Here is a 25,223-nt window from a genome sequence, read left to right on the forward strand (position 1 = left end):
CATGTCCATTTACATCAGTGATGGCGAACCTTGGCACCCCAGATGTTTTGGAACTACATTTCCCATGATGCTCATGCTTTCTTCAGTGTAGTTGGGCCTGATGAAGGAGTGCATGCTCCGAGAACGCGTCGCCATGACGTAATCACGCATCCCGGAAGTGACGACAGATCGGTTTCTGAGTGTCCCCGCGACCAGGAAGTGCGGACTGCCACCGTTTACTTCCTGTACACCGCAACCGCTCAAGCCATCCTGATCTAAATACCGGAGTGATTGTCTATGATGCTTTGCACATTATTACCTTTGTGAGTACCTTTTCCTTTGGTTCTATCAATAAATCTCAAGATTCTGCACTTAGAGTGGCGCCTGTGTTTTCCTTTCAGTTGGGCATCATGGGAAATGTAGTTCCAAAACATCTGGGGTGCCAAGGTTCGCCATCACTGATTTACATCCAACCTCCAATAAGGATACATTGCACTCACTTTTACTTGTTCCATGTAATCACGGGTCAAAAAAAACAGACTGAGGAACGCCTATGTAAAAGGAGCCTAAATTGTCCCTTATGTGATTGAGGCTCTGTTTAGGACCATATAGTGCTGTACATAGGACTTTATGGTTTTAGAGATAGTTCACACAACAAAAACATCCTCCATATCCGTTCAACGCATTTCTGCATTTGCGTTTTTTAAGCGTTTTTTTTCTCTCCTTTTTTTCTTGTTTTTCTTTTTTCACTGTACTGGGGTCCGGTGCATTTTTTGATGTGTCTAGGTGTGCTCCATGCATTTTACCGCGTTCCAGTACAGTTCTGTGCAGGAAAAATGCAGCATGAACAACTTTTTTTTCTGGAACCAGAACGCACTGGAACTGAAAGCACTAGTGTAAACTATGCCATTGAAAACCATGTAATCTACTTTCTATGCATTTTAGATGCAGGAAAAAAAACACTGGAACAGATGTGGTGTGAATTAAATCTTAATCCAGAAGAGAACCAGTGGCCAGGGGTGGGCAGGGAATAATGCTGAAGATAAGGTAAGTATAGGGGTGAGAGAAGCATTTTTGTATTTTTAAAAAAAAGGTTTTCGCCTTTGTTGTATTGCAGTTTTGGTGATCTACTGCAGCCTCTTTGTAAACCCTTCATGTCCACCTGCATACACTCCAGCAATGGTTGCATGCCATTTCTGACACAAGGTTTCCTAATAGTGACAACAGCAGCCTTTGCCTGTGCAATGCATAGGGAAATGGTCACTTGTACCAGAAGCCCATGTGACAGGGGTACAGATAGAAGGGACACAGCCACTCTGTCACCCTATAACACAGAATGCTGAAGGACTTTCATGGTAGGACTACCAGGTGTTATTAAAAGCTGCAGATTTTAAAATGACTTTTGAAATGACATGAACATGGTAAAGCTTATGAGCTTTTAATGCTTGAGTTCACTAATAAAGGACTGAGAACAAACATTGTTATTTGCATGCTGCTCCGGGTCCGCAACTCAGAAATTACTGAGGCCAATGGATCAGCATGAAAGCCAGGCAACTAGCATTTTCAGAATGGGAAGCGAGCAATGGCACTCTCCATATTTCTCCAAGTACAGGCTTCCTTTAAAATCACCTAACCTAAAATTTTAGAGAAGTTGTATCACTGTTTAAATAGAGTTTACGATTTGTGGCTCTATTCTGGAATGATATTTGAGAATTCCTTTTGCTTTAAGGACATTTCCTAATAGGTAATCCTAGTATGAAGTGTACATACATTAACCTAAGAACCTATACATTTATATGCATATTTGGGCCCCTCCCTACCTGATATAATATATCACATACTCTGTCACTGATTCTGATTTCTTAACATAAGGAGGGGGTGTTCTGTAGTCCACAAAGAACAGGGACAGATTAATATTGTTTGAGATAAGACTGCAGAGGATGCAGGACAGCACTGGATTCTGGCAGAGAAAACAGTTGTCTCTCTGTAGAGGTCCAACTGGAAGCATGAGCTTTTATAAATAAAAGGCTTTAGCTCAGAGTCAGCAAGAAACATTTTGGGCATTTGCAGAGGGACCACTGCTTCCACACAGTGAGCAGCAGTTAGTTATTCTCTACAGCATGCTGGCAGGGGACAGACTTCTCTGCTATGCCGTGGCTGCTTTCTAAAGAAAATGAACTGTAAAACTTTGCACATTTCTGTTTTGATCCACCTGGAATGCATTTGGCGTATTAAAACTGGAAGTATACTAGGTCTGTTTTTCCAAGATTTTTACGGCACAAATTTTATAACATTTGACTAAACAGAAAAAATAGGTAATTTATATAAACACTCTATTTAAGTATTGAAAACTTTTATACTTACACCCATGTGGTCAGCCATCTCCTCGCGGTCAATGAGAATTTCTGTCAGACTCTTAGTACCCAGCATGTTTCTTAGTGTGGTCTGGGCCAGCATTTGAGTTGCTTGATTGGCATTGTCCACTTTGACTACTGTAACAATTGGATTGAATATACGATAAAAGACAACCGCATCAACCATGATGGTCACTGAATCTTTAGTGAGAACCTGTAACAGGGGGATTCAGTGGTAAGTTTACACTTTTATTACAGGAACAATGTAAATGAGAAAAAAACACCAAAAAATATGGTCTTACTGCAGCAATATAGCTGCTTTAAAGAGGAATTCCAGGTATAGATATTTTATACACAGTTGCATTGGTCTAGCTTGTACCAATATAAATGCACATACACACACCATACCAGGCCAATGCCGCTGGAAGCTGGAAATCCAGCAGCTTGCCCTGTTGCATTCTGAACACAGGCAGTCGGCCACTAGGCACAGGCACCATTCAGAGAATATTTTGCATTTTCTCAATAACTGCAAAGTATTCTCTGATTGGATGAGATGGAGAGTTCTGTCACTGCCCCGCCTCTCTACTTCCTCCAATCAAATAACACTTTGCATTCACTGCACACTGGCCACCAGCTGTCACTTAGTCACCACTGCAATCATTCATAGAGTACCAGATGTTTTCTGATTGGATGAGGTGGACATTGTGCCCTTCACAGCCTCTTCTCTCCTCTTTGTCCAAGCAGAAAAAGCCTTGTATTCATTGAATGAAATAGAAGGCATTCTAATAATGGCCGCAGTGCCAAGCAAGTAACCCCCTGTAAACAGTGCATAGGTGTGCACAGCCTATTGCAATAGGGTGTGCACCTCAAAGCTCAAACACATATGTGTGTGTGCATGTGTATTTATCCTGACAGTCAGTAGGGCAGGGATTGGTGTCGGTAGGGCAGTGGATGGTGTCAATAGTTTTTATTTTTATTATTTTTTTACAATTTTATTTTTTAATTCGTTTTTTTTTTTTTTTTTTTTTTTTACAATTTGTTTAGGAGCCCCGTTAGGGGGATTTGGTGAAATATCAGGGGTTTAAATGGGGAATCTGTACCATACAGGGTGATTAGGGTGTGCCCAGGCACACCTGGCACATCCTGTGCGCACGTCTATGAACCAGTGTGCAGCGAGTCAGTCACTCTGCATAGCACCTGAAAGATTGCTGAAATCACTATAGTAGCACCAACTACTACAGTGGTTTTCAGCTTCTCCAGAGGCCCCTTGGGAATGTGATATGAATACTTACATTGGTCCAAGACGGACCAATACAAGTGTGCAATTTAGATCATACTGCAGTACAACTTTAAGTCCCATTCGCATCTTGCAAAAATAGAGATCCTCTCAATTGGCAGATAAATAAAAGGGGTAAAACCTAGCATGGTAGGGGAGCGGAACTTAATCTCAACACTCCAATTTATAGCCTTGGCCCAGGATCCAGAAACCATCCTTGCAGATGTAGAACTGACTTGAAGAAGGTATTTGTATTTCTAAGATGCTCATTATCACCCTCTAGCACACCTAATACAGGCCAGTAACCGCAAACAATGCTCACAATCAGAATCATCACTAGCTTTTATCAAGCTGTTTGCAGACTTCGGTAACTGTGACAGGTCCTTTTAAAAAAGGCAAAATCACACCTTTGTAAAATAAAGATTACTAGGGAATGTGAACATGAAGTAGTGCATGCATGGTTTTACAATCAGCATGACTCAACATCTTTATTTTAAGTGCAAAATGACTCTTCTAGAGATTTTAAAACAAATTGTAGCTGCAGAGTTGTACTATGTAAAATGACCACTAGATGGCAGGCAAGGATTACAATGCCAACCTGTAATTCTGCACAACTCCTATAAAAAAAGGATATGTATCATCTGCCTGGACAGCCAAGCAAAATGTATTGTTCTAACTGACACATACTGGCATATTTTAATTTCCTATCTTTTTTTTGGCACTGCATTCGCACTTAAGCATGATTAAAATGTTTGCTTTAAAAAAAGAAAACATTATTTTGAAAAATTAGAAAACCTCTAATGTCTTTTGCCATTACCTGAATATTTATCTCTGCCTAGTATAATCAATATGTTCACAAATGCTATTTCTTAAAGGGTAAACCCACCCACTACATCAGGTTTTCTTAGATGTTCTTGAGGATAGTGAAATATTTGACCTGGGTCATTAATTCTGTACACTTACTGTGTTCACTATGACAGATTCTGCTTTCCCTATTTGATATTTGTTTTAATTAATGGGGAATGCAACAGGAAAGACTGAAACTTATAGAGGTGAATAGGTAGACCCAAAACTCCCCAGTTGACAGAAACAAAGTTAGGAGAAGTCTTGCTATTGGAATGTAGGGCATAGGGGTCAACTCAGCCCACCAAACCTCTCCTATAGATTTTAGTGGACAGATGCTTATAGATTCTTCAGGTCAATCCATAAACATGGCAACTAAGAAGTTGTCCACTCTGCTTATCTCCAGTTACAACCCAAACTGATACACATTGTAGCTATAGATACAATGGACTCTAAAGGTCCAAAATGCCCCCTGCGGAGTCCAACATATAACTTAAAAAAAAAAAAAAAGTTCCTTCCTGTTGATTGGAGAGCTCTGGCTCTGTCTCAGTAGGGGGTGTGTCAGATTTCTGCAGAGAGATCACTGTTGGCAACAGAGAGCAAGGTTCCTACTCTGCAGAATGCTGTCAGGACACAAGATTGTCTAGGTTGGCTGTAGCTGCTTCAGAGGCCATACAAACTGTAAGACATGGGGGTTGTACACCACCTAGCATATTACCATGGTGGATTTGCCCGAGTTTTTCGTAAAACCACTTCCCACCCGTAGGGTGTCTTTAAATTCATGGCTTAGTTTGGCTTAGTTTGTGGAGCACTCTAGTGCTGGGTACTTGAATTTATTTTAAGTCCATATGCAATAGCAAGGGAACAACTGCAAAGAGTCACAGCCCCGTTTGTCATTGGTTTCCTATCTGTGACTGATTGGAAACATTTGGTCATATCCTCTGCACAAATATTCTGAGCTGCGCTGTGTACAACCCTCAGGCTCCGTTAACACACCTAAGAGTTCGCAATTTCCAAAATGCTCTGCAAAATTGAGGAATCACCACATTTGTTGACGTGCCATTCATTTTTAAGGCCACCAAAACATGAGTCCAATGCTGCCACGATTGTCGCGCAATAAAATTGCGTCACCCAAACTGCGTCACCCAAAAGAAGCTTCTGCTCCTTTTTGAGTGACACTCTTCGTGCGATGCAGTTTGCCACAGTACAGTTTATAAAAAGATCATGTTGTATTTACCTGCTCTGTGTACTGGCCCCTCTCTCCTGCTAAGTACCCCCAGAGCAAACAGCTTGCTGTGGGGGCACCCAAGGAGGCTCGCTCCCAAGCCTCTCCTCTGCGTGTCCATTCAGAAACAGAGCCGCAGCTGCCCTTCCCTCTCGCTTTTCTCATTGGCTCACTGGCTGTGATTAAAAGAAGTGGGGAACCAATGGCTCCTGCTGCTCTCTTAGCTAATAAGGAGGGAAGAGTCCCCAGAGTGCTGAGGCTCTCGTGCACATCGTTGGATCAGGATGGGGCTTTAGGTAAGTATTAGGGGGGTTGAGGAGGCTTCTGCACACAGAAGGTTTTTTTTACCTTCATGCATTCAGTTAAACATTGAGCCTTTAGAACCATTTTAAGATGAAAGTTAAATTGGGCCTCAATTACTCACTTCTTGAGGAGGGACTGCAAATGACACAGTTCTCAAGTCAAGTCGGCAAAAATCATCTGTGCAAGGCAGAATCCAGAAAATCCCTTCAAAGCAAAACATAAGGAAAAAAAAAAGAAAAGCAAATTATGTTGATTAATTTGTCACTTGAAGAGCTAATCACAAAGTAAGCAGTTATAAATAAAATATAACAAATGCAATGAGTTGAATCTATTTGCTTGAAATGGCAATGCATAATATGCAGACCTGTACCTGCCTGCCTCTGAAATACTCTCTGCTCACACCACCTCTTAGGGTAACATAGGGGAAACCTTTTATGCAGATTTAAACCAGTCAGCCATACCAAGCCAAGGATGAGTAGGACTATTTATACCCCATTACGTCCTGATGTGTCTGCAGGACAGAAAGTGAATGGAAACCTCCCCTAAGGATGGTACATACATTGAAAAAACTTGTTTCCCACTCCATCCATATCTAAGAAAAAGAAAAAATGACATTGGATATGCTTAATCTGCATTCCAGCATACAAACAAAAAATATATATAAAAATCCTCCGGTGTATAATGTATACGTTGTTACAAAAATGCAATAGGTATAATAATTTGCAGCTCTGGAATTCAGATCCTCTAACCTGGCTGCATGAAATATTCAAGCAGTATCAAGCTTAAAAACAAAAATGTAATATATTGCAGCTTACCAATCCTAAATGCGGTGTCTGCAGTAGTTTTCTTTAGGCTTTTTAACTTTTTTATCTGGTGATCCACCCAGTAACACACTTCCTGTCTTAGAGTGTCTCCCCTCTGGATGGAGGCGCAATGGAGACACTTATAAAATTAGAAAATTAAATTACAGTCCTGAATTACTGCAGATGTGTCACAGATATTATAAGCAGAGATGTTTTTCTGCTGAGTCGCAATGATTTAAACACTAAAAACAAGGCCCCTTTATGCCGCACTTTTCCAGGGCGACAAAGCACATGAAAACTATTCCCCATTAAATGTTATGTAACTGTTCACACTGTAGGTGAAAATGTCTGAAAAGTACTGCTACAGGGCAGCTCTCCTGTGCAGAATCTCGTGTATATATACACGTGAATCTGCACTTCCGTCCACAGATGGCGCACATCTGCTGCCCCCGCACCGCTTCTGCTGTGAATTTTCACAGCAGGAGCCGATATGTGGTTGCCAAGCACTTTATGTCCTCCGGCACCCGCCGATCGTTGGCGATTTATAGAGAACTAAGATACGCCTATATAAGGCATATCTCAGTTTTGACAAGAGGGAAGGGATATATTCTGTGTCACTGCAAAGCAGGGATTAAATTCCATCTCTTATCCTAGAACAAGCAGCACACAGTGTACACAAAACACTGGCTAGGCACACAACCCTTAGATCGCCCCTGATGTTTAACCCCTTCCCAGCCAGTGTTATTAGCACTGTGACAGTGCATATTTTTAGTACTGATCACTGTATTAGTGTCACTTGTTCCCCCAAAGTGTCAGTTAGGGGTTTATTTACTAAAGCTAGAGAGTGCAAAATTAGTCACATTACTGCATAGAAACCAATTACCTTCTAACCTCAGCTTGTTCAATTAAACTTTGACAATAAAACCTGGAAGCTGGTTGGTTTCTATGCAGATTTGTGATTAACTTTGCACTCTTTAGCTTTAGCAAATAAACCCCTTAGTGTCCAATTGTCTTCCGCAATTTTGCAGTCCCGCTATAAAGTCGCTGATCGCCGCCATTACTCGTATAAAAAATAAATAAATAAAAATTCCATAAAAATATCCCGTAGTTTGTAAACACTATAACCTTTGCATAAACCAATAAATATACGCTTATTTGGATATTTTTTAACAAAGACACGTTGCAGAATACATATTGACCTAAATTTATGAAGAAATTTGATTTTTTCAATTTTTTTATTGAATGTGTTTTATAGCAGAAAGAGAAATATTGGAGGAGTTTTTTCCAATATTGACGGCCTTTTTTTGTTTATAATGCAAAAAATGAATGCAGTGGTGATCAAATACCACCAAAAGAAAGCTATTTGTGGGGAAAAAGGGACATACGTTTTATTTGGGTACAGTGTCATTTGACTGCACAATTGTCAGTTAAAATAACGCAGTGCCAGATCGCTAATAATTGCCTGGTCACGAAGTGGGGTAAATCTTCCGAAGGCCAAATGGTCAACAAAGGACAGTTCAGTAACTAGTTTTTAAATTTCAAAGGCAGTGTTATAATTATTCAATGATGCATTAGATTCATATTACCCAATGGTGCATGCTTTTTTTTTTTTATATTATTAATAACTTGCAATGGCAGTACCCGTTACAAGAATACCTAAACATTTTTTAACCACTTTAGCCCCAGCCACCGCAGATGTATGGCGGCAGTCTGGCTCTCCCAGACAAAGTCCCGTACATGTACGGCGCTCACCTGGGAGGAGCTAGAGGGCGATCGCGCGCTGCCTGAGGCGCGCTCCCGCCCCCGCTCTTCAGCGCGGAAGCTAGAGTGTGACCGGTGGCTCCGATGGCCGCCGGCCACTCGCAATCTCCCGCCACTGACAGAGAAGGACGGCTGATGTAAACACAGCCGTCCGTACTTCTCCCTGAAGTGATCACAGATGTCATGTGATCCTGCTATATAGAATCACATGTCTCTGTGATGACTTCACAAGCCACGCCCCCCAGTTAGAATCATGCCTCTAGGGTCACATTTAACCCCTTGATCACCAATACTGTTAACCCCTTCCCTGCCAGTGTAATTTTTACAGTAACAGTGCATATTTTTAGCACTGATTACTGTAGTAATGTCAATGGTACCCCCAAAAGTGTAGAAAATTTCAGTTAGGGGTCCAATCTGTCCGCCACAATGTCACAAAAATTGCAGATTGCCACCATTACTAGTAAAAAAAAAAAAAAAAAAAAAACTATAAAAATGGCATAAATCTTTCCATTAGTTAGTAAACGCAAACCAATCAAAATACGCTTATTGCGATTTTTTTTTTTTTAACAAAAATATGTAGCAGAAAACAAATTGGCCTAAAATGTTAAAAAATTTAGATTTTTACATTTTTTTTTTTTTTGAGAATTTCATATAAAAGAATGAAATATATTGTATTTTTTTTTTTTTTTTCAAAATTGTCGCTCTTTTTTTGTTTATAGCGCAAAAAATAAAAATCGCACAGGTGATCAAATACCACCAAAAGAAAGCTCTATTTGTGGAAAAAAAAGGACGTCAATTTAGTTTTCGGTACAGCGTCGCACGACCGCACAATTGTCCGTTAAAATCACGCAGTGCCGAATTGCAAAATAGGGCCTGGTCATTGAGCAGCCAAATCCTCCGGTCTGAAAGTGGTTAAACAATATTTCCTTTTAAACATTTGCAGTGTGTAACCTGAACTGGCAAATGTATGAGGTTACAAATAATGAAACAGTTGAGTCTTAGGAGAGTATCATATTTAAATCTCAAGACACCTCAGGCCCTATTTAAACATCCCATCAATCTCATATTACACATCCACTTACAAGTCGGCCATAGAGAAGTAACTGTACCAGAATTAGCATGCCTATATCAATCATGACACATCATAAATAAATATAGCTCTAGGTTTGAAAAAAAGATTTAGATTATATTTTATTATCATTATACTATAAAAGAGTTCTAACCAGAGCACAGAAGAATACGTTGGTCTGCAATCCTTAACCACTTAAGCCCCGGAAGATTTTACCCCCTTCCTGACCAGGGCCTATTTTGCGATTCGGCACTGCGTGAATTTAACGGACAATTGCGCGGTTGTGCGATGCTGTACCTAAACGAATTTGACGTCCTTTTTTTCCCACAAACAGAGCTTTCTTTTGGTGGTATTTGATCACCTGTGCGATTTTTTGATCATGCGCTATAAACAAAAAAAGAGCGTCAATTTTGCAAAAATAACAATATTTTTCACATTTTTTTTATATGAAATTCCCCCCCAAAAAATGTAAAAATCAAAAAATGTTAACATTTTAGGCCAATTTGTTTTATGCTACATATGTTTGGTAAAAAAAAAATCACAATAAGCGTATTTTGATTTATGGTTTGCGCAAAAGTTATTGCGTTTACTAACTAAGGGAAAGATTTTTGTCATTTTTTTTAACGAGTAATGGCGGCGATCTGCGATTTTTTTTGCGGGACTGCGACATTGCGGCGGACAGATGGGACCCTTGACTGACATTTTTCACACTTTTGGGGTTACCAGTGACATTACTACAGTAATCAGTGCTATACATATGCACTGTTACTGTAAAAATGACACTGGCAGGGAAGGAGTTATCTTTATTTGAGAAGGAGGGGTTAAGTGTGTCCCTAGGGGCGTGCTTCTAACTGTGATTGGATGTGGCTTGAGGTGTAAGAACAGAGATCAACGGTCCTACATAGCAGAACTGTATGATCTCCATTCTTACACAGGGAAGAATGACAGGCGGCTTTGTTTACATTAGCCGCCTGCCTTTCTCCCGCTGTAACGGACAATCGCGAGTGCCCGGCGGACATCGGGTCCGCCGGGCACACGCGCGGGGGGGACCGTGACAGAGTGGGAGCGCACCTCTGGCGGCGCGCGCTCGCTCCCTAGAGCCTCACAGGCTAGCGACGTAGACCTACGTCGCTTTGCCTGTGAGGGGCTGACCGCCGCCGTAAATAGTCGTGCGGCGGTCGGCAAGTGGTTAAGAGATAGATAGATTAGATAGATAGATACCCAGCTGATCAGCAACATGGGAACGGTTTTGCCTGCCAAAGTATTTGCAATTCTTTGCAGCCCGTTTGGTGATCTAGACACCCCTGCCAGACAGCACAATCAGATCATCGACCTGCACTGCAGTAGGAGAAAAGATAGTTGGTAAAGAAGACTCCCCAACCTCCTGAATGGACAATGAAAGGGGAAAAGCACACCAAATAATGCCATTGTTTATTCCACTAATCAACATTAGCAAAAGCTAGTTGGTCAATAGTGCTGGCTTTCCTTCTTGCAGTCCTGCTATTTAGTAAATTACCAGAGGCTGATATTAAGATACATTTATCTACTTACATTAGTTACATTTTAAAATAATTGTCATACTTTTTCATAAATACATGATTTCATTATTTTGTGTTTTAATCTGCCTGGAGGATGTCTTTAATTGTCATTTCTAATCAGCTAAACAAGTTAAAAGTTGACAATATTGGTTAGTCAGGTATAAACACAGGGGCATCACTGGGCAGACCTCACATCGTTTGTCTGCAGAACAACCCAGGAGGGCATAAATACAAAAAACAAAAACAGATGTAGGAGTAAAAACCTAGGAGCAGTTCTTTGTTGGTTGGCCATGGGTATGGTATTAGAATATAATTATGATGGTCATGCTATTTTAATGGTTCTCCATAGGAGGCTGTGTGAGGAACAGTCTAGACTTTTCTCAGTCTTTTTTAACACAGAGAATCCCTTAAAATAACTTTCTGGGCTCAGGGGACCCCTGCTAAAAAATGACTATATCTACAACTCATGATACATTAGTGCTATATTCAATGGGAAGAATGCTTCTTACACTTGTGGTCATTGGTCAGAATTACCCCCTTACAGATAGCTAAAAAGAATAATGGTGTCAATGGGGACTTATTTGAGAGGCAGAAATTGCTCATTGGTCAAGGAACCCCTAGCAACCTTTGGAGGAACCCTGTTTGAGAAAACCTGCTCTAGAGAATGTTTAGAGATATATGGACAAAAATGGGCGACCTCTAGAGTGTGAGGCTCTTCAGTGTGGCATGAAAGAAATAAAGGGCTCATGGGCATTTCGCCTGTGGTCTATTATAATGGAGGCCAGGGTTCATTGGGGTATCAAAAATAACCAGAAACAATGCATGTAACAGGCATAAACCAGTAATTTGATTCTTACTATAAAATAAAGATTTACCAGCTGACCAAGAAGGCAACAAGAACAACTGAAAAAATAAAATGTTAAAGCGGGACTTCACCCTACAGGGGAAGTTCCTGCTTAATGCAACCAAGAGCAATCAAACTGATAAGAGGCATGGAGGAGCTCAGCTATGAGAAAAGATTAGAGGAACTGAATTTATTCTGTCTTGAGAAGGGGAGATTAAGGGGGGGGTATGATCAACATGTATAAATAAATAAGGGGTCCATATAGTGAAATTGATGTTGAGTTATTCACTTTAAGGTCATGACAGAGGACAAAGGCGCACTCTTTATGTCTGGAGCAAAAGATTTAATCTCCTAACACGGAAAGGTTTCTTTTTTTTTTTTTCCAAAATGTAGGTTTCTTCACAGTAAGAGCTGTGGAAATGTGAAATAGACTCCCTCAAGAGCTGGTTCTGGCCACCTTGGTAGATTGCTTTAAAAAAGTCCTGGATTCTTTCCTAAATGTACATAATATAACTGGATACTAACATTTATAGGTATGGTTGATCCAGGGAATGTCAGATTAACTCTTGGGGGATCGGGAAGAAATATTTTACCCTGCTGGAGCAAACTGGATCAGGGTTTGCTGGGACTTCTTGCCCTCCTATGGATCAACTGTGGGTATAGAATTGTGTATATAAGATTGGAGGGAGGTGGGCTGGTACCTGGTTTTGATAGGTGTCTGCTCCCATTTCCAGTCAGATCGTCATGTTCCTACCTATGCCTGCAACCTTCTGGGACATGTCACAGGTCCCAGAAAGCTGCAGGACCATTTACAAATCGGAGCATGGCCTGCACATATGCACTGGGCAGCCGGCTGTAAAGCTGCAAGAAATCAAACCTGGCTGCCCAAAGTAAACATGTTGGCGTCAGGGACCCAAAGAACGAAGAACTGGGTCGGTTGAGGATGGTGCTTGACCCCTGGACAGGTAAGTGTCTGTTTATTAAAAGTCAGTGGCTACAGGATTTGTAGCTGCTGACTTTTCTTTTTTTTCCAAGCAGGGTGAAGAACCGCTTTAAGTATCTTTAGAAAGGTCATCTTGAAGGGTTTTAGAAAGGTCCAAGGGGTTTTTTGGTGTGCCAAATAGTTATAGTAACTATTCTTCCTGAAAGCTGACTTGAGACACGGGGGATATTTTGGGTTCCCTACAGTCTGCCAAGAAAGTTTTGGGCTCTGTGGGGCTTCCCAAGATGTGACTTGAAAAACAGCTATTGCATAGAGCCAGCCTTGGGTGAAATCTTTCAATTCCACTGTTCCTAAAAAGAAGCCTGGAGCTATTTGTATTTTATTTGCAGCTTACTGATATACGCTTTATCATCAAAGCCTTATATATTTTTTTTAAAAGGAAATACTTTTTAGTCTTTTAGAAATCCATTTTTATAATCAAGGCAGAATGTGTTCATTGGAACAGACTCAAGACAAATATAACAGCGTTAATTTCCTTTGACCAATAGGTTATGTGATGGGTCAGAGTCAGAGATAATCCAAATTCATGAAGCTTGCTTGGTTGGTCTGGTATTCTTGTTGGGCTTTGTAGATTCTCTGCTGCTTTGTGTAATAAGGAGGTCCACATATTAATGAGACTTGAATTTCAGGCTTTTGTACATTCAGAATTCAGTAAATACTGTTTATTTGTTAGTGCTAGAGCAGTAGTCTCCAAACTGTGGCCCTAGTATGAGGTAGAAGGGAGAGGGGAAAGGTCAGTGCAGGCTCTGGGCTGTATGAGAGAGACGCTCTCAGCTCAAGGCCCTGCTAAGGAGGCATTTATTTGCGGCACTGATATTTGGCACAGAAGAGCACTGAAAAGCTGCACTGATTGGCGCTGATGATGATTATCAGGGCACTGATGATCAGTGCCCTGATTATCAGTGTAAACAATGTACTGACAGTCTTGCCGGTTAACAGCTCTCCTTTTCTCACACACAGACAGGGTGGGAGGAAAGGACTGCCGTTAACCAGCAAGTCTGTTTATATATGATCGGCTGATCACATGGTAAAGTACCGCTGTGATTGGCCCTTTACCATGATCTGTGATCATGGGAGGAGGTTCATGGATGCCCAACCAGAAGTGGAAGCCCAGAGCTCGGATAGAAGGGGGGGGTGGGGGGTGGTCAGGGGGGCCCTTCATGGGTTATTGCACCGGAGCCCTGAAGGTTCTAGTTACACCTCTGAACTGGCCCTTTGTTTACAAAGTTTGGAGACCCTTGTGCTAGAGGTTTCTTATTTGGCCAAATATGGAAAATCATGAAGTCCATGTGTGGGCTCTAAAACATCCAGCACAGGAGCCCTCTGCTTTTTTTTGTCTATCACTAGTTGGGCCATAGAACCAGACGATTTGTGAAAAGGGTCTACCTGAGCCTGTGTATGGAATCTAACAGCTGATACTACATACCTGGTCCTTTAGCTCCAGACCTGACTCTTCCCAGGCGAAAGATGACTGCCCTTTCATATTCTTGCACAATCTAAAGAAAAATGTTTATTGTTAAAAACAAAGAACATTTTCTACAAACACATTCAGAATGTAAAATGCACACACTTATACTGTTACCTTGATACAGGCCCATAAGGAAATAGGAAAAGTCACAAGAACTATCAGGAAAGAAAAGAAGATCAGGATGTAACCACAACAGCCGATACCTTCCCTACCTGAAAAATAACAAAGCATATTATATAATTAGAGAAATGAAGAGAGTGTAAATGAGCCCTTAGAGGGACAGTCCATATCACAGTGCAATATATTTAAATAAGAAAGAAAATAAGTTATGTGGAAAATATAAGGAAAAAAAAGAGCTGTCTGCTTAGCACATAGTAATCAGTGTCAGCCGTTTTTTGTTCTGGTGTGACGTGGGGTATGTGAAAAAGGAAGGAGGGCTTTATATTATAAATCCCTGAGTCATTTATAAAATCATGGTAATTTATAATATCACTTTAAAATATCATGGATTTAAATTTCCACAAAATATGACACATGACTTTATCTAAAGCTAAAAACTAAAGTCTGCCGATTTGGAATTTTTTATCTAGGCCGCATGATGATCCAATTTTGACCAGCCCCATGTGAGCATTCTCAAATTAATTTAAAAAAAACGCAATCAGCTGGATTGAAAAGTCTGGTTCTATCATTTTATTTTCTAGTTCAAGGACTGTCTGTTCATGGCTCCTGCTTCCTGTATAGAGAAACTGGCCCAGTTTGTGAGATGATTAGATTGTGCATGCCTGTCCAACCTCTGTTGCTTTTCCCTTACTAAAATTTAGTGAATAGTCATTTGACAGTTCCTAAAGTGATTGTAAAGACTCCTGAGTTGTTTTTTTTTTCCCCCAAAATAACAAATATGTTATTCTTACCAGGTCTGTGCAATGGTTTCAAATCAATCTTCCTCTTCACAGGTCCCGCAAAGGCACTGTCCGCTCCTCCCCCCAACCAAGTGGTCCGATAGCAAGCTGATTGCTATGGATGTACTTGTGCTTACTTGCTTCTAAGCCAGCTCTGTGAGTCCATTGACACACAGAGAGCGGCGCAACCCCACCCCACCCCACTCCTCACTGGCTGAGATTGATAGCAGCAAGTGTCAATGGCTTTCACTGCTTTCTCTAAGCCAATGAGAAGAGAGAACCGCTGCTCTTGGGCACAACTCTGGATTGAGATCGGGCTCGGGTAAGAATAAGGGGAGGTCTGGGGGGGGGGGGGGGGGGAGCAGCACACAGAAGGGTTTTTACCTTAATGCAATGTAATGAGAACTTTAGGCTTTAGAACCAATTTAATGTTTCCACATATCTGGCTAAAAATGTTTACAAAACAATAAAAAACTTTAGAAAATCTAAGAGCCGGTTCACACTGAGGCGATCCGAGTTTGGGGGGCGACCTGTGAAGTCGCGTGCACCGCGACTTCGGCGCGACTTGCAGAGACTTCACATAATGGTAGTCTATGCAAGTCGCTCCCAGGTCGCCCCAAAGTAGTACAGGACCCTTTTTCTAAGTCGGAGCGACTTGTGTCGCTCCTATTAGAACGGGTCCTGTACTACTCAATGGACCGCGACCTACCGCGACTAGTGTTGAGCGAACACGGACTGTATTATTCGTGTTCGTACCGAATAATTGGATTTTTTGTACCCGAACACGGACACGGACACTTTACTGTATGTTCGGGTAAAAATCCGTGTTCGGTCGTTTTATTTCCGGGTTTTGCATGCTTTGGCGCTCTTTTCATGGCGGGCTTTCAACAGCCAATCAACAATCGTTTAACTGGTGTGCCTTAAGCCATCCCAGCCATGCCTGCAAATGTCTCAGTAGCTGTGATTGGCCGTCTGAAGCATGTGACCAAGTCTTTATAAGTTCGAGGCAGCCGCAGCGGCGTCATTATGCTGCTTAGATTCAGGGACAGAGCACACATCAACGTGCTGGCTGCTGATTAGGGAAAGATAGGCAGGAAAAAACCATTTGTGTCCGGATAGAATTGAGGGACAGGTCGGAGTGTTTAGGCAGGGCGAGTTGTAGGCATTTTAGGGATAGAGTCTGCTGAATTATATAGGGTCAGTGTCTTCTACAAACTACAATCGATATTGCTGTGTGGGGGGTGGGGTGAATCTGCACTCAATCCTGATCTACGATCTCTTCTCAATCCTGTTAGGGACAGAGTCTGCTGAATTTTAGGGAAACTGTGTTCTACAAACTACAATCGATATTGCTGTGTGGGGGGTGGGGTGAATCTGCACTCAATCCTGATCTACGATCTCTTCTCAATCCTGTTAGGGACAGAGTCTGCTGAATTTTAGGGAAACTGTGTTCTACAAACTACAATCGATATTGCTGTGTGGGGGGTGGGGTGAATCTGCACTCAATCCTGATCTACGATCTCTTCTCAATCCTGTTAGGGACAGAGTCTGCTGAATTTTAGGGAAACTGTGTTCTACAAACTACAATCGATATTGCTGTGTGGTGTGGGATTGGAGATAGGCAGGTGTCAGTGATCCACATCCATTTTTCTGTGTGTGAGCTGCAGTGAACACAATCTTTTTGGGCTGCAGTGAACACAATCTTTTTGGGCTGCAGTGAACACAATCTTTTTGGGCTGCAGTGAACACAATCTTTTTGGGCTGCAGTGAACACAATCTTTTTGGGCTGCAGTGAACACAATCTTTTTGGGGTGCAGTGAACAAAATCTTTTTGGGGTGCAGTGAACACAATCCTTTTTGGTGTGCAGTGAACACAATCTTTGTGGGGTGCAGTGAACAAAATCCTTTGTGGGGTGCAGTGAACACAATCTTTTTGGGGTGCAGTGAACAAAATCCTTTTTGGGGTGCAGTGAACAACATCCTTTTTGGGGTGCAGTGAACACAATCTTTTTGGGGTGCAGTGAACAAAATCCTTTGTGGGGTGCAGTGAACACAATCTTTTTGGGGTGCAGTGAACACAATCTTTTTGGGGTGGAGTGAACAACATCCTTTTTGGGGTGCAGTGAACAAAATCCTTTTTGGGGTGCAGTGAACAAAATCATTTTTGGGGTGCAGTGAACACAATCTTTTTGGGGTGCAGTGAACACAATCTTTGTGGGGTGCAGTGAACACAATCTTTTTGGGGTGGAGTGAACAACATCCTTTTTGGGGTGCAGTGAACAAAATCCTTTTTGGGGTGCAGTGAACAACATCCTTTTTGGGGTGCAGTGAACACAATCTTTTTGGGGTGCAGTGAACACAATCTTTGTGGGGTACAGTGAACAGAATCTTTGTGGGGTGCAGTGAACACAATCTTTGGGGGGTACAGTGAACACAATCTTTGTGAGGTGCAGTGAACACAATCTTTGTGGGGTGCAGTGAACACAATCATTGTGGGGTGCAGTGAACTCAATCTTTGTGGGGTACAGTGAACACAATCTCATACTGAAGGTTTGAGGGTGCTGCCTGTTCCATACTCCCCCTACTCCTCATCTAGCCTTTTAGGGGTACAAACAATAGTAATTGGGGCCTAGTGTGGTTGTGTACGTGTGATATACATACACTTTTTTGGGATCATATTTTCTATTCCGCTATTTAATCAAAAACCTTTGGGGATCAGTTAAATTGGGGGATAGTCTGTGTTGGTACGTGTGAGAGAGATCCACCTTTCCAAGTTGTTGGGGTTCATCTCATACTTCTGAAGGTTTGAGGGTGCTGCCTGTTCCATACTCCCCCCTACTCCTAGCCTTTTAGGGGTACAAACAATAGTAATTGGGGCCTAGTGTGGTTGTGTACGTGTGATATACATACACTTTTTTGGGATCATATTTTCTATTCCGCTATTTAATCAAAAACCTCTGGGGATCAGTTAAATTGGGGGATAGTCTGTGTTGGTACGTGTGAGAGAGATCCACCTTTCCAAGTTGTTGGGGTTCATCTCATACTTCTGAAGGTTTGAGGGTGCTGCCTGTTCCATACTCCCCCTACTCCTAGCCTTTTAGGGGTACAAACAATAGTAATTGGGGCCTAGTGTGGTTGTGTACGTGTGATATACATACACTTTTTTGGGATCATATTTTCTATTCCGCTATTTAATCAAAAACCTCTGGGGATCAGTTAAATTGGGGGATAGTCTGTGTTGGTACGTGTGAGAGAGATCCACCTTTCCAAGTTGTTGGGGTTCATCTCATACTTCTGAAGGTTTGAGGGTGCTGCCTGTTCCATACTCCCCCCTACTCCTAGCCTTTTAGGGGTACAAACAATAGTAATTGGGGCCTAGTGTGGTTGTGTACGTGTGATATACATACACTTTTTTGGGATCATATTTTCTATTCCGCTATTTAATCAAAAACCTCTGGGGATCAGTTAAATTGGGGGATAGTCTGTGTTGGTACGTGTGAGAGAGATCCACCTTTCCAAGTTGTTGGGGTTCATCTCATACTTCTGAAGGTTTGAGGGTGCTGCCTGTTCCATACTCCCCCCTACTCCTAGCCTTTTAGGGGTACAAACAATAGTAATTGGGGCCTAGTGTGGTTGTGTACGTGTGATATACATACACTTTTTTGGGATCATATTTTCTATTCCGCTATTTAATCAAAAACCTCTGGGGATCAGTTAAATTGGGGGATAGTCTGTGTTGGTACGTGTGAGAGAGATCCACCTTTCCAAGTTGTTGGGGTTCATCTCATACTTCTGAAGGTTTGAGGGTGCTGCCTGTTCCATACTCCCCCTACTCCTAGCCTTTTAGGGGTACAAACAATAGTAATTGGGGCCTAGTGTGGTTGTGTACGTGTGATATACATACACTTTTTTGGGATCATATTTTCTATTCCGCTATTTAATCAAAAACCTCTGGGGATCAGTTAAATTGGGGGATAGTCTGTGTTGGTACGTGTGAGAGAGATCCACCTTTCCAAGTTGTTGGGGTTCATCTCATACTTCTGAAGGTTTGAGGGTGCTGCCTGTTCCATACTCCCCCTACTCCTAGCCTTTTAGGGGTACAAACAATAGTAATTGGGGCCTAGTGTGGTTGTGTACGTGTGATATACATACACTTTTTTGGGATCATATTTTCTATTCCGCTATTTAATCAAAAACCTTTGGGGATCAGTTAAATTGGGGGATAGTCTGTGTTGGTACGTGTGAGAGAGATCCACCTTTCCAAGTTGTTGGGGTTCATCTCATACTTCTGAAGGTTTGAGGGTGCTGCCTGTTCCATACTCCCCCTACTCCTAGCCTTTTAGGGGTACAAACAATAGTAATTGGGGCCTAGTGTGGTTGTGTACGTGTGATATACATACACTTTTTTGGGATCATATTTTCTATTCCGCTATTTAATCAAAAACCTCTGGGGATCAGTTAAATTGGGGGATAGTCTGTGTTGGTACGTGTGAGAGAGATCCACCTTTCCAAGTTGTTGGGGTTCATCTCATACTTCTGAAGGTTTGAGGGTGCTGCCTGTTCCATACTCCCCCTACTCCTAGCCTTTTAGGGGTACAAACAATAGTAATTGGGGCCTAGTGTGGTTGTGTACGTGTGATATACATACACTTTTTTGGGATCATATTTTCTATTCCGCTATTTAATCAAAAACCTTTGGGGATCAGTTAAATTGGGGGATAGTCTGTGTTGGTACGTGTGAGAGAGATCCACCTTTCCAAGTTGTTGGGGTTCATCTCATACTTCTGAAGGTTTGAGGGTGCTGCCTGTTCCATACTCCCCCTACTCCTAGCCTTTTAGGGGTACAAACAATAGTAATTGGGGCCTAGTGTGGTTGTGTACGTGTGATATACATACACTTTTTTGGGATCATATTTTCTATTCCGCTATTTAATCAAAAACCTCTGGGGATCAGTTAAATTGGGGGATAGTCTGTGTTGGTACGTGTGAGAGAGATCCACCTTTCCAAGTTGTTGGGGTTCATCTCATACTTCTGAAGGTTTGAGGGTGCTGCCTGTTCCATACCCCCCCTACTCCTCATCTAGCCTTTTAGGGGTACAAACAATAGTAATTGGGGCCTAGTGTGGTTGTGTACGTGCGAGATACATACACTTTTTTTGATCATATTTCCTATTCCGCTATTCAATAAAAACCTTTGAGGATCAATTGAATTGCGGGATAGTCTGTGTCGGTACGTGTGAGAGAGATCCACCTTTCCAAGTTGTTGGGGTTCATCTCATACTTCTGAAGGTTTGAGGGTGCTGCCTGTTCCATACCCCCCCTACTCCTCATCTAGCCTTTTAGGGGTACAAACAATAGTAATTGGGGCCTAGTGTGGTTGTGTACGTGCGAGATACATACACTTTTTTTGATCATATTTCCTATTCCGCTATTCAATAAAAACCTTTGGGGATCAATTAAATTGCGGGATAGTCTGTGTCGGTACGTGTGAGATCCACCTTTCCAAGTTTTTGGGGTTCATCTCATACTTCTGAAGCTTTGAGGGTGCTGCCTGTTCCATACTCCTCCTCCTCCTCATCCATCCTTTTAGGTGTACAAACAATAGTAATTGGGGCCTAGTGTGCTTCTGTACGTGTGAGATACATACACATTTTTTGATCATATTTCCTATTCCGCTATTCAATAAAAACCTTTGGGGATCAATTAAATTGCGGAATAGTCTGTGTCGGTACGTGTGAGATCCACCTTTCCAAGTTTTTGGGGTTCATCTCATACTTCTGAAGCTTTGAGGGTGCTGCCTGTTCCATACTCCTCCTCCTCCTCATCCATCCTTTTAGGTGTACAAACAATAGTAATTGGGGCCTAGTGTGTTTCTGTACGTGCGAGATACATACAATTTTTTTGATCGTATTTCCTATTCCGCTATTCAATAAAAACCTTTGGGGATCAATTAAATTGCGGGATAGTCTGTGTCGGTACGTGTGAGATCCACCTTTCCAAGTTTTTGGGGTTCATCTCATACTTCTGAAGCTTTGAGGGTGCTGCCTGTTCCATACTCCTCCTCATCCATCCTTTTAGGTGTACAAACAATAGTAATTGGGGCCTAGTGTGCTTCTGTACGTGTGAGATACATACACATTTTTTGATCATATTTCCTATTCCGCTATTCAATAAAAACCTTTGGGGATCAATTAAATTGCGGGATAGTCTGTGTCGGTACGTGTGAGATCCACCTTTCCAAGTTTTTGGGGTTCATCTCATACTTCTGAAGCTTTGAGGGTGCTGCCTGTTCCATACTCCTCCTCCTCCTCATCCATCCTTTTAGGTGTACAAACAATAGTAATTGGGGCCTAGTGTGCTTCTGTACGTGTGAGATACATACACATTTTTTGATCATATTTCCTATTCCGCTATTCAATAAAAACCTTTGGGGATCAATTAAATTGCGGGATAGTCTGTGTCGGTACGTGTGAGATCCACCTTTCCAAGTTTTTGGGGTTCATCTCATACTTCTGAAGCTTTGAGGGTGCTGCCTGTTCCATACTCCTCCTCCTCCTCATCCATCCTTTTAGGTGTACAAACAATAGTAATTGGGGCCTAGTGTGTTTCTGTACGTGTGAGATACATACACTTTTTTTGATCATATTTCCTATTCCGCTATTCAATAAAAACCTTTGGGGATCAATTGAATTGCGGGATAGTCTGTGTCGGTACGTGTGAGAGAGATCCACCTTTCCAAGTTGTTGGGGTTCATCTCATACTTCTGAAGGTTTGAGGGTGCTGCCTGTTCCATACCCCCCCTACTCCTCATCTAGCCTTTTAGGGGTACAAACAATAGTAATTGGGGCCTAGTGTGGTTGTGTACGTGCGAGATACATACACTTTTTTTGATCATATTTCCTATTCCGCTATTCAATAAAAACCTTTGAGGATCAATTGAATTGCGGGATAGTCTGTGTCGGTACGTGTGAGAGAGATCCACCTTTCCAAGTTGTTGGGGTTCATCTCATACTTCTGAAGGTTTGAGGGTGCTGCCTGTTCCATACTCCCCCTACTCCTCATCTAGCCTTTTAGGGGTACAAACAATAGTAATTGGGGCCTAGTGTGGTTGTGTACGTGTGATATACATACACTTTTTTTGGATCATATTTTCTATTCCGCTATTCAATAAAAACCTTTCTAGGGCAAGATCTTAAATTACAGAAATATGAGGAGACCGTCAAATAAGGGCCGTGGCCTGGGTCGTGGTGCTGCTGGTAGAGCTCCTGTTGCAAGGAGAGGACATGGTCGATCTGTGCCAGCTACACGCACAAGTGAAACACCTTCCTCAAGTGTGAGTAGGCGACAGAACCTGCATCAGTATTTGGTAGGGCATCAAACGCCCCTAGAAGTGATGAGCCCAGAACAAGTTGAGGCGATAGTAGATTGGTTTGCTGCTGACAGTGCCTCCAGTTCCTTCACATTGTCTCCCACCCAGTCTACTGCAGAAAGGTCAGAGTTGGCACCTGCAGCCAATGTCCAACCGTCTTTCACCTCACCCCCTTGCAAATCAGGCCAGCAGTCTGAGCCCCAAGCCATACAGCAGTCTCTTATTCTTTTTGAGGACTCTGTCAGCAGGGTTTCCCAGGGCCATCCACCTAGCCCTGCCCCAGAAGTGGAAGAGATTGAGTGCAGCGATGCCCAACCACTTATTCCTCAAGATGAGTACATGCAAGGATCATCGCAGCACGTCTCCGATGATGACGAAACGCAGGTGCCAACTGCTGCGGCGTTCAGCATTGTGGAGACCGACAAGGAGGGCAGGGGTGAAGACTGGGTGGAAGATGATGTGGAGGACGATGAGGTCCTCGACCCCACATGGAATGAACGTCATGCAGGTGAACTGAGTAGTTTGGAGGAAGAGGCGGTGGTCGCACAGAGCCACCAGCACAGCAGAAGAGGGAGCAGGGTGCAGAAGCGGAGCGGCCGTGCCCTAGACACTACGCCCGCTACTGCCCAACGCAGCAAGGGAACGAGCGCACCAAAGTCAGCTCAAAGGAGTTCTCTAGCGTGGAAGTTCTTTAGAAAATGTGCTGATGACAGGACACGAGTGGTTTGCACCCTGTGCAATCAGAGCTTGAAGCGAGGCATGAACCTTCTCAACCTGAGCACAACCTGCATGATCAGGCATCTAAGTGCAAAGCACGAGCTGCAGTGGAGTACACACCTTCAAAACCAAGAAACGTCTCTGGCTCATCCTGCTTCCTCTTCTGCTGCAGTCTCGGCCGCTCCAGCCACATCTGTAGTGATACCGGCACCTGCCACCCCGCAAACAGACGATCTGTCAGCAACACCACCACCTGGGTCACCAACAACCATCTCCACAATGTCCCGTGGAAGCGTTCAGCTTTCCATCTCCCAAACACTTGAGAGGAAGAGGAAGTACCCCCCTACCCACCCGCGATCCCTGGCCCTGAATGCCAGCATTTCAAAATTATTGGCCTTTGAAATGCTGTCATTCCGTCTGGTGGAGACGCACAGTTTTAAAAACCTTATGTCGGTGGCTGTCCCACAGTACGTCGTGCCCAGCCGCCACTACTTTTCCAGGCAAGCCATCCCTTCCCTGCACAACCAAGTGGGGGAAAAAATCAGGTGTGCACTGCGCAACGCCATCTGTGCCAAGGTCCACCTAACTACGGATACGTGGACCAGTAAGCACGGTCAGGGGCGTTATATCTCCCTAACGGCACACTGGGTAAATGCAGTGGCGGATGGGCCTGAGGCGGATAGCAATTTGGCGCATGTCCTTCCACCACCGAGGATTGCAGGGCGCTTCAGTTTGCCTCCTGTTCCTAACTCCTCCTACTCCGCTTCCTCATCCTCTACCGCCTCCTCATCCGGACAGCGTAACACCTTCACCACCAACTTCAGCACGGCCAGGGGTAAACGACAGCAGGCAGTTTTACAACTTGCCTGTTTGGGGGACAAACCACACACCGCGCAGGAGTTGTGGAGGAGCATGGAACAGCAGACAAATGAGTGGTTGCTGCCAGCGAGCCTCAAGCCCGGCCTGGTGGTGTGCGATAACGGGCGAAATCTCATAGCAGCTCTGGGCCTAGCCGGTTTGACGCACATCCCTTGCCTGGCGCATGTGCTGAATTTGGTGGTGCAGAGGTTCCTTAAAAACTACCCCGATATGTCAGAGCTGCTGCAGAAAGTGCGGGCCGTTTGTGCGCACTTTCGGCGTTCTCACCCTGCTGCTGCTTGCCTGGCAGCGCTGCAGCGTAACTTCGGCCTTCCCGCTCACCGCCTCATATGTGACGTGCCCACAAGGTGGAACTCCACCTTGCACATGCTGGAAAGACTGTGCGAGCAGCAGCAGGCCATAGTGGAGTTTCAGCTGCAGCACGCACGCGTGAGTCGCTCTGCGGAACAGCACCACTTCACCACCAATAACTGGGCCTCCATGCGAGACCTGTGTGCCTTGTTGCGCTGTTTTGAGTACTCCACCAACATGGCCAGTGGCAATGACGCCGTTCTCAGCTTAACTATCCCACTTCTATGCCTCCTTGAAAAAACAATTCGGGCGATGATGGAAGAGGATGTGGCACAGGATGAGGAGGAGGAGGAGGATGAAGAGGTAACATTTCCAAGGCTTTCAGGGCAGTCATTCGCAAGGGGCTCCGAGGGTGGGTTCCTGCACACGCAAACGCCAGGGACGCAATTGTCCAGCAGGGGCACAGTTCTGGAGGATGAGGAGGATGAGGAGGAGGAGGAGCTGGAGGAGGAGATGGAACCATGTTCACAGCAGGGTGGCACCCAGGCCAGCTCATGGCCATCACTGGTGCGTGGCTGGGGGGATACAGAGGACACGGACCA

At 43.3% G+C, this 25,223-nt stretch overlaps 1 protein-coding gene across 1 annotated transcript in view; it reads right to left on the reverse strand.

Annotated features, from left to right (window-relative positions):
- The window catches only part of LOC309547300 (stomatin-like), a gene marked incomplete at both ends in the record, with an annotated part of 45,676 nt that overhangs the window by 18,255 nt on the left and 2,198 nt on the right, over positions 1 to 25,223 (reverse strand). Inside the window, 4 exons of the mRNA XM_082247133.1 lie at positions 2,344 to 2,547; positions 6,102 to 6,184; positions 14,425 to 14,494; positions 14,581 to 14,678. Coding sequence (XP_082103259.1) covers positions 2,344 to 2,547; positions 6,102 to 6,184; positions 14,425 to 14,494; positions 14,581 to 14,678 — 455 coding nt within the window. The remainder of the gene's footprint in view (positions 1 to 2,343; positions 2,548 to 6,101; positions 6,185 to 14,424; positions 14,495 to 14,580; positions 14,679 to 25,223) is intronic.

Source organism: Pelophylax lessonae (genome assembly GCF_965119305.1).
Source record: "Pelophylax lessonae genome assembly, chromosome: 2".
Lineage (NCBI taxonomy): Eukaryota > Metazoa > Chordata > Amphibia > Anura > Ranidae > Pelophylax > Pelophylax lessonae.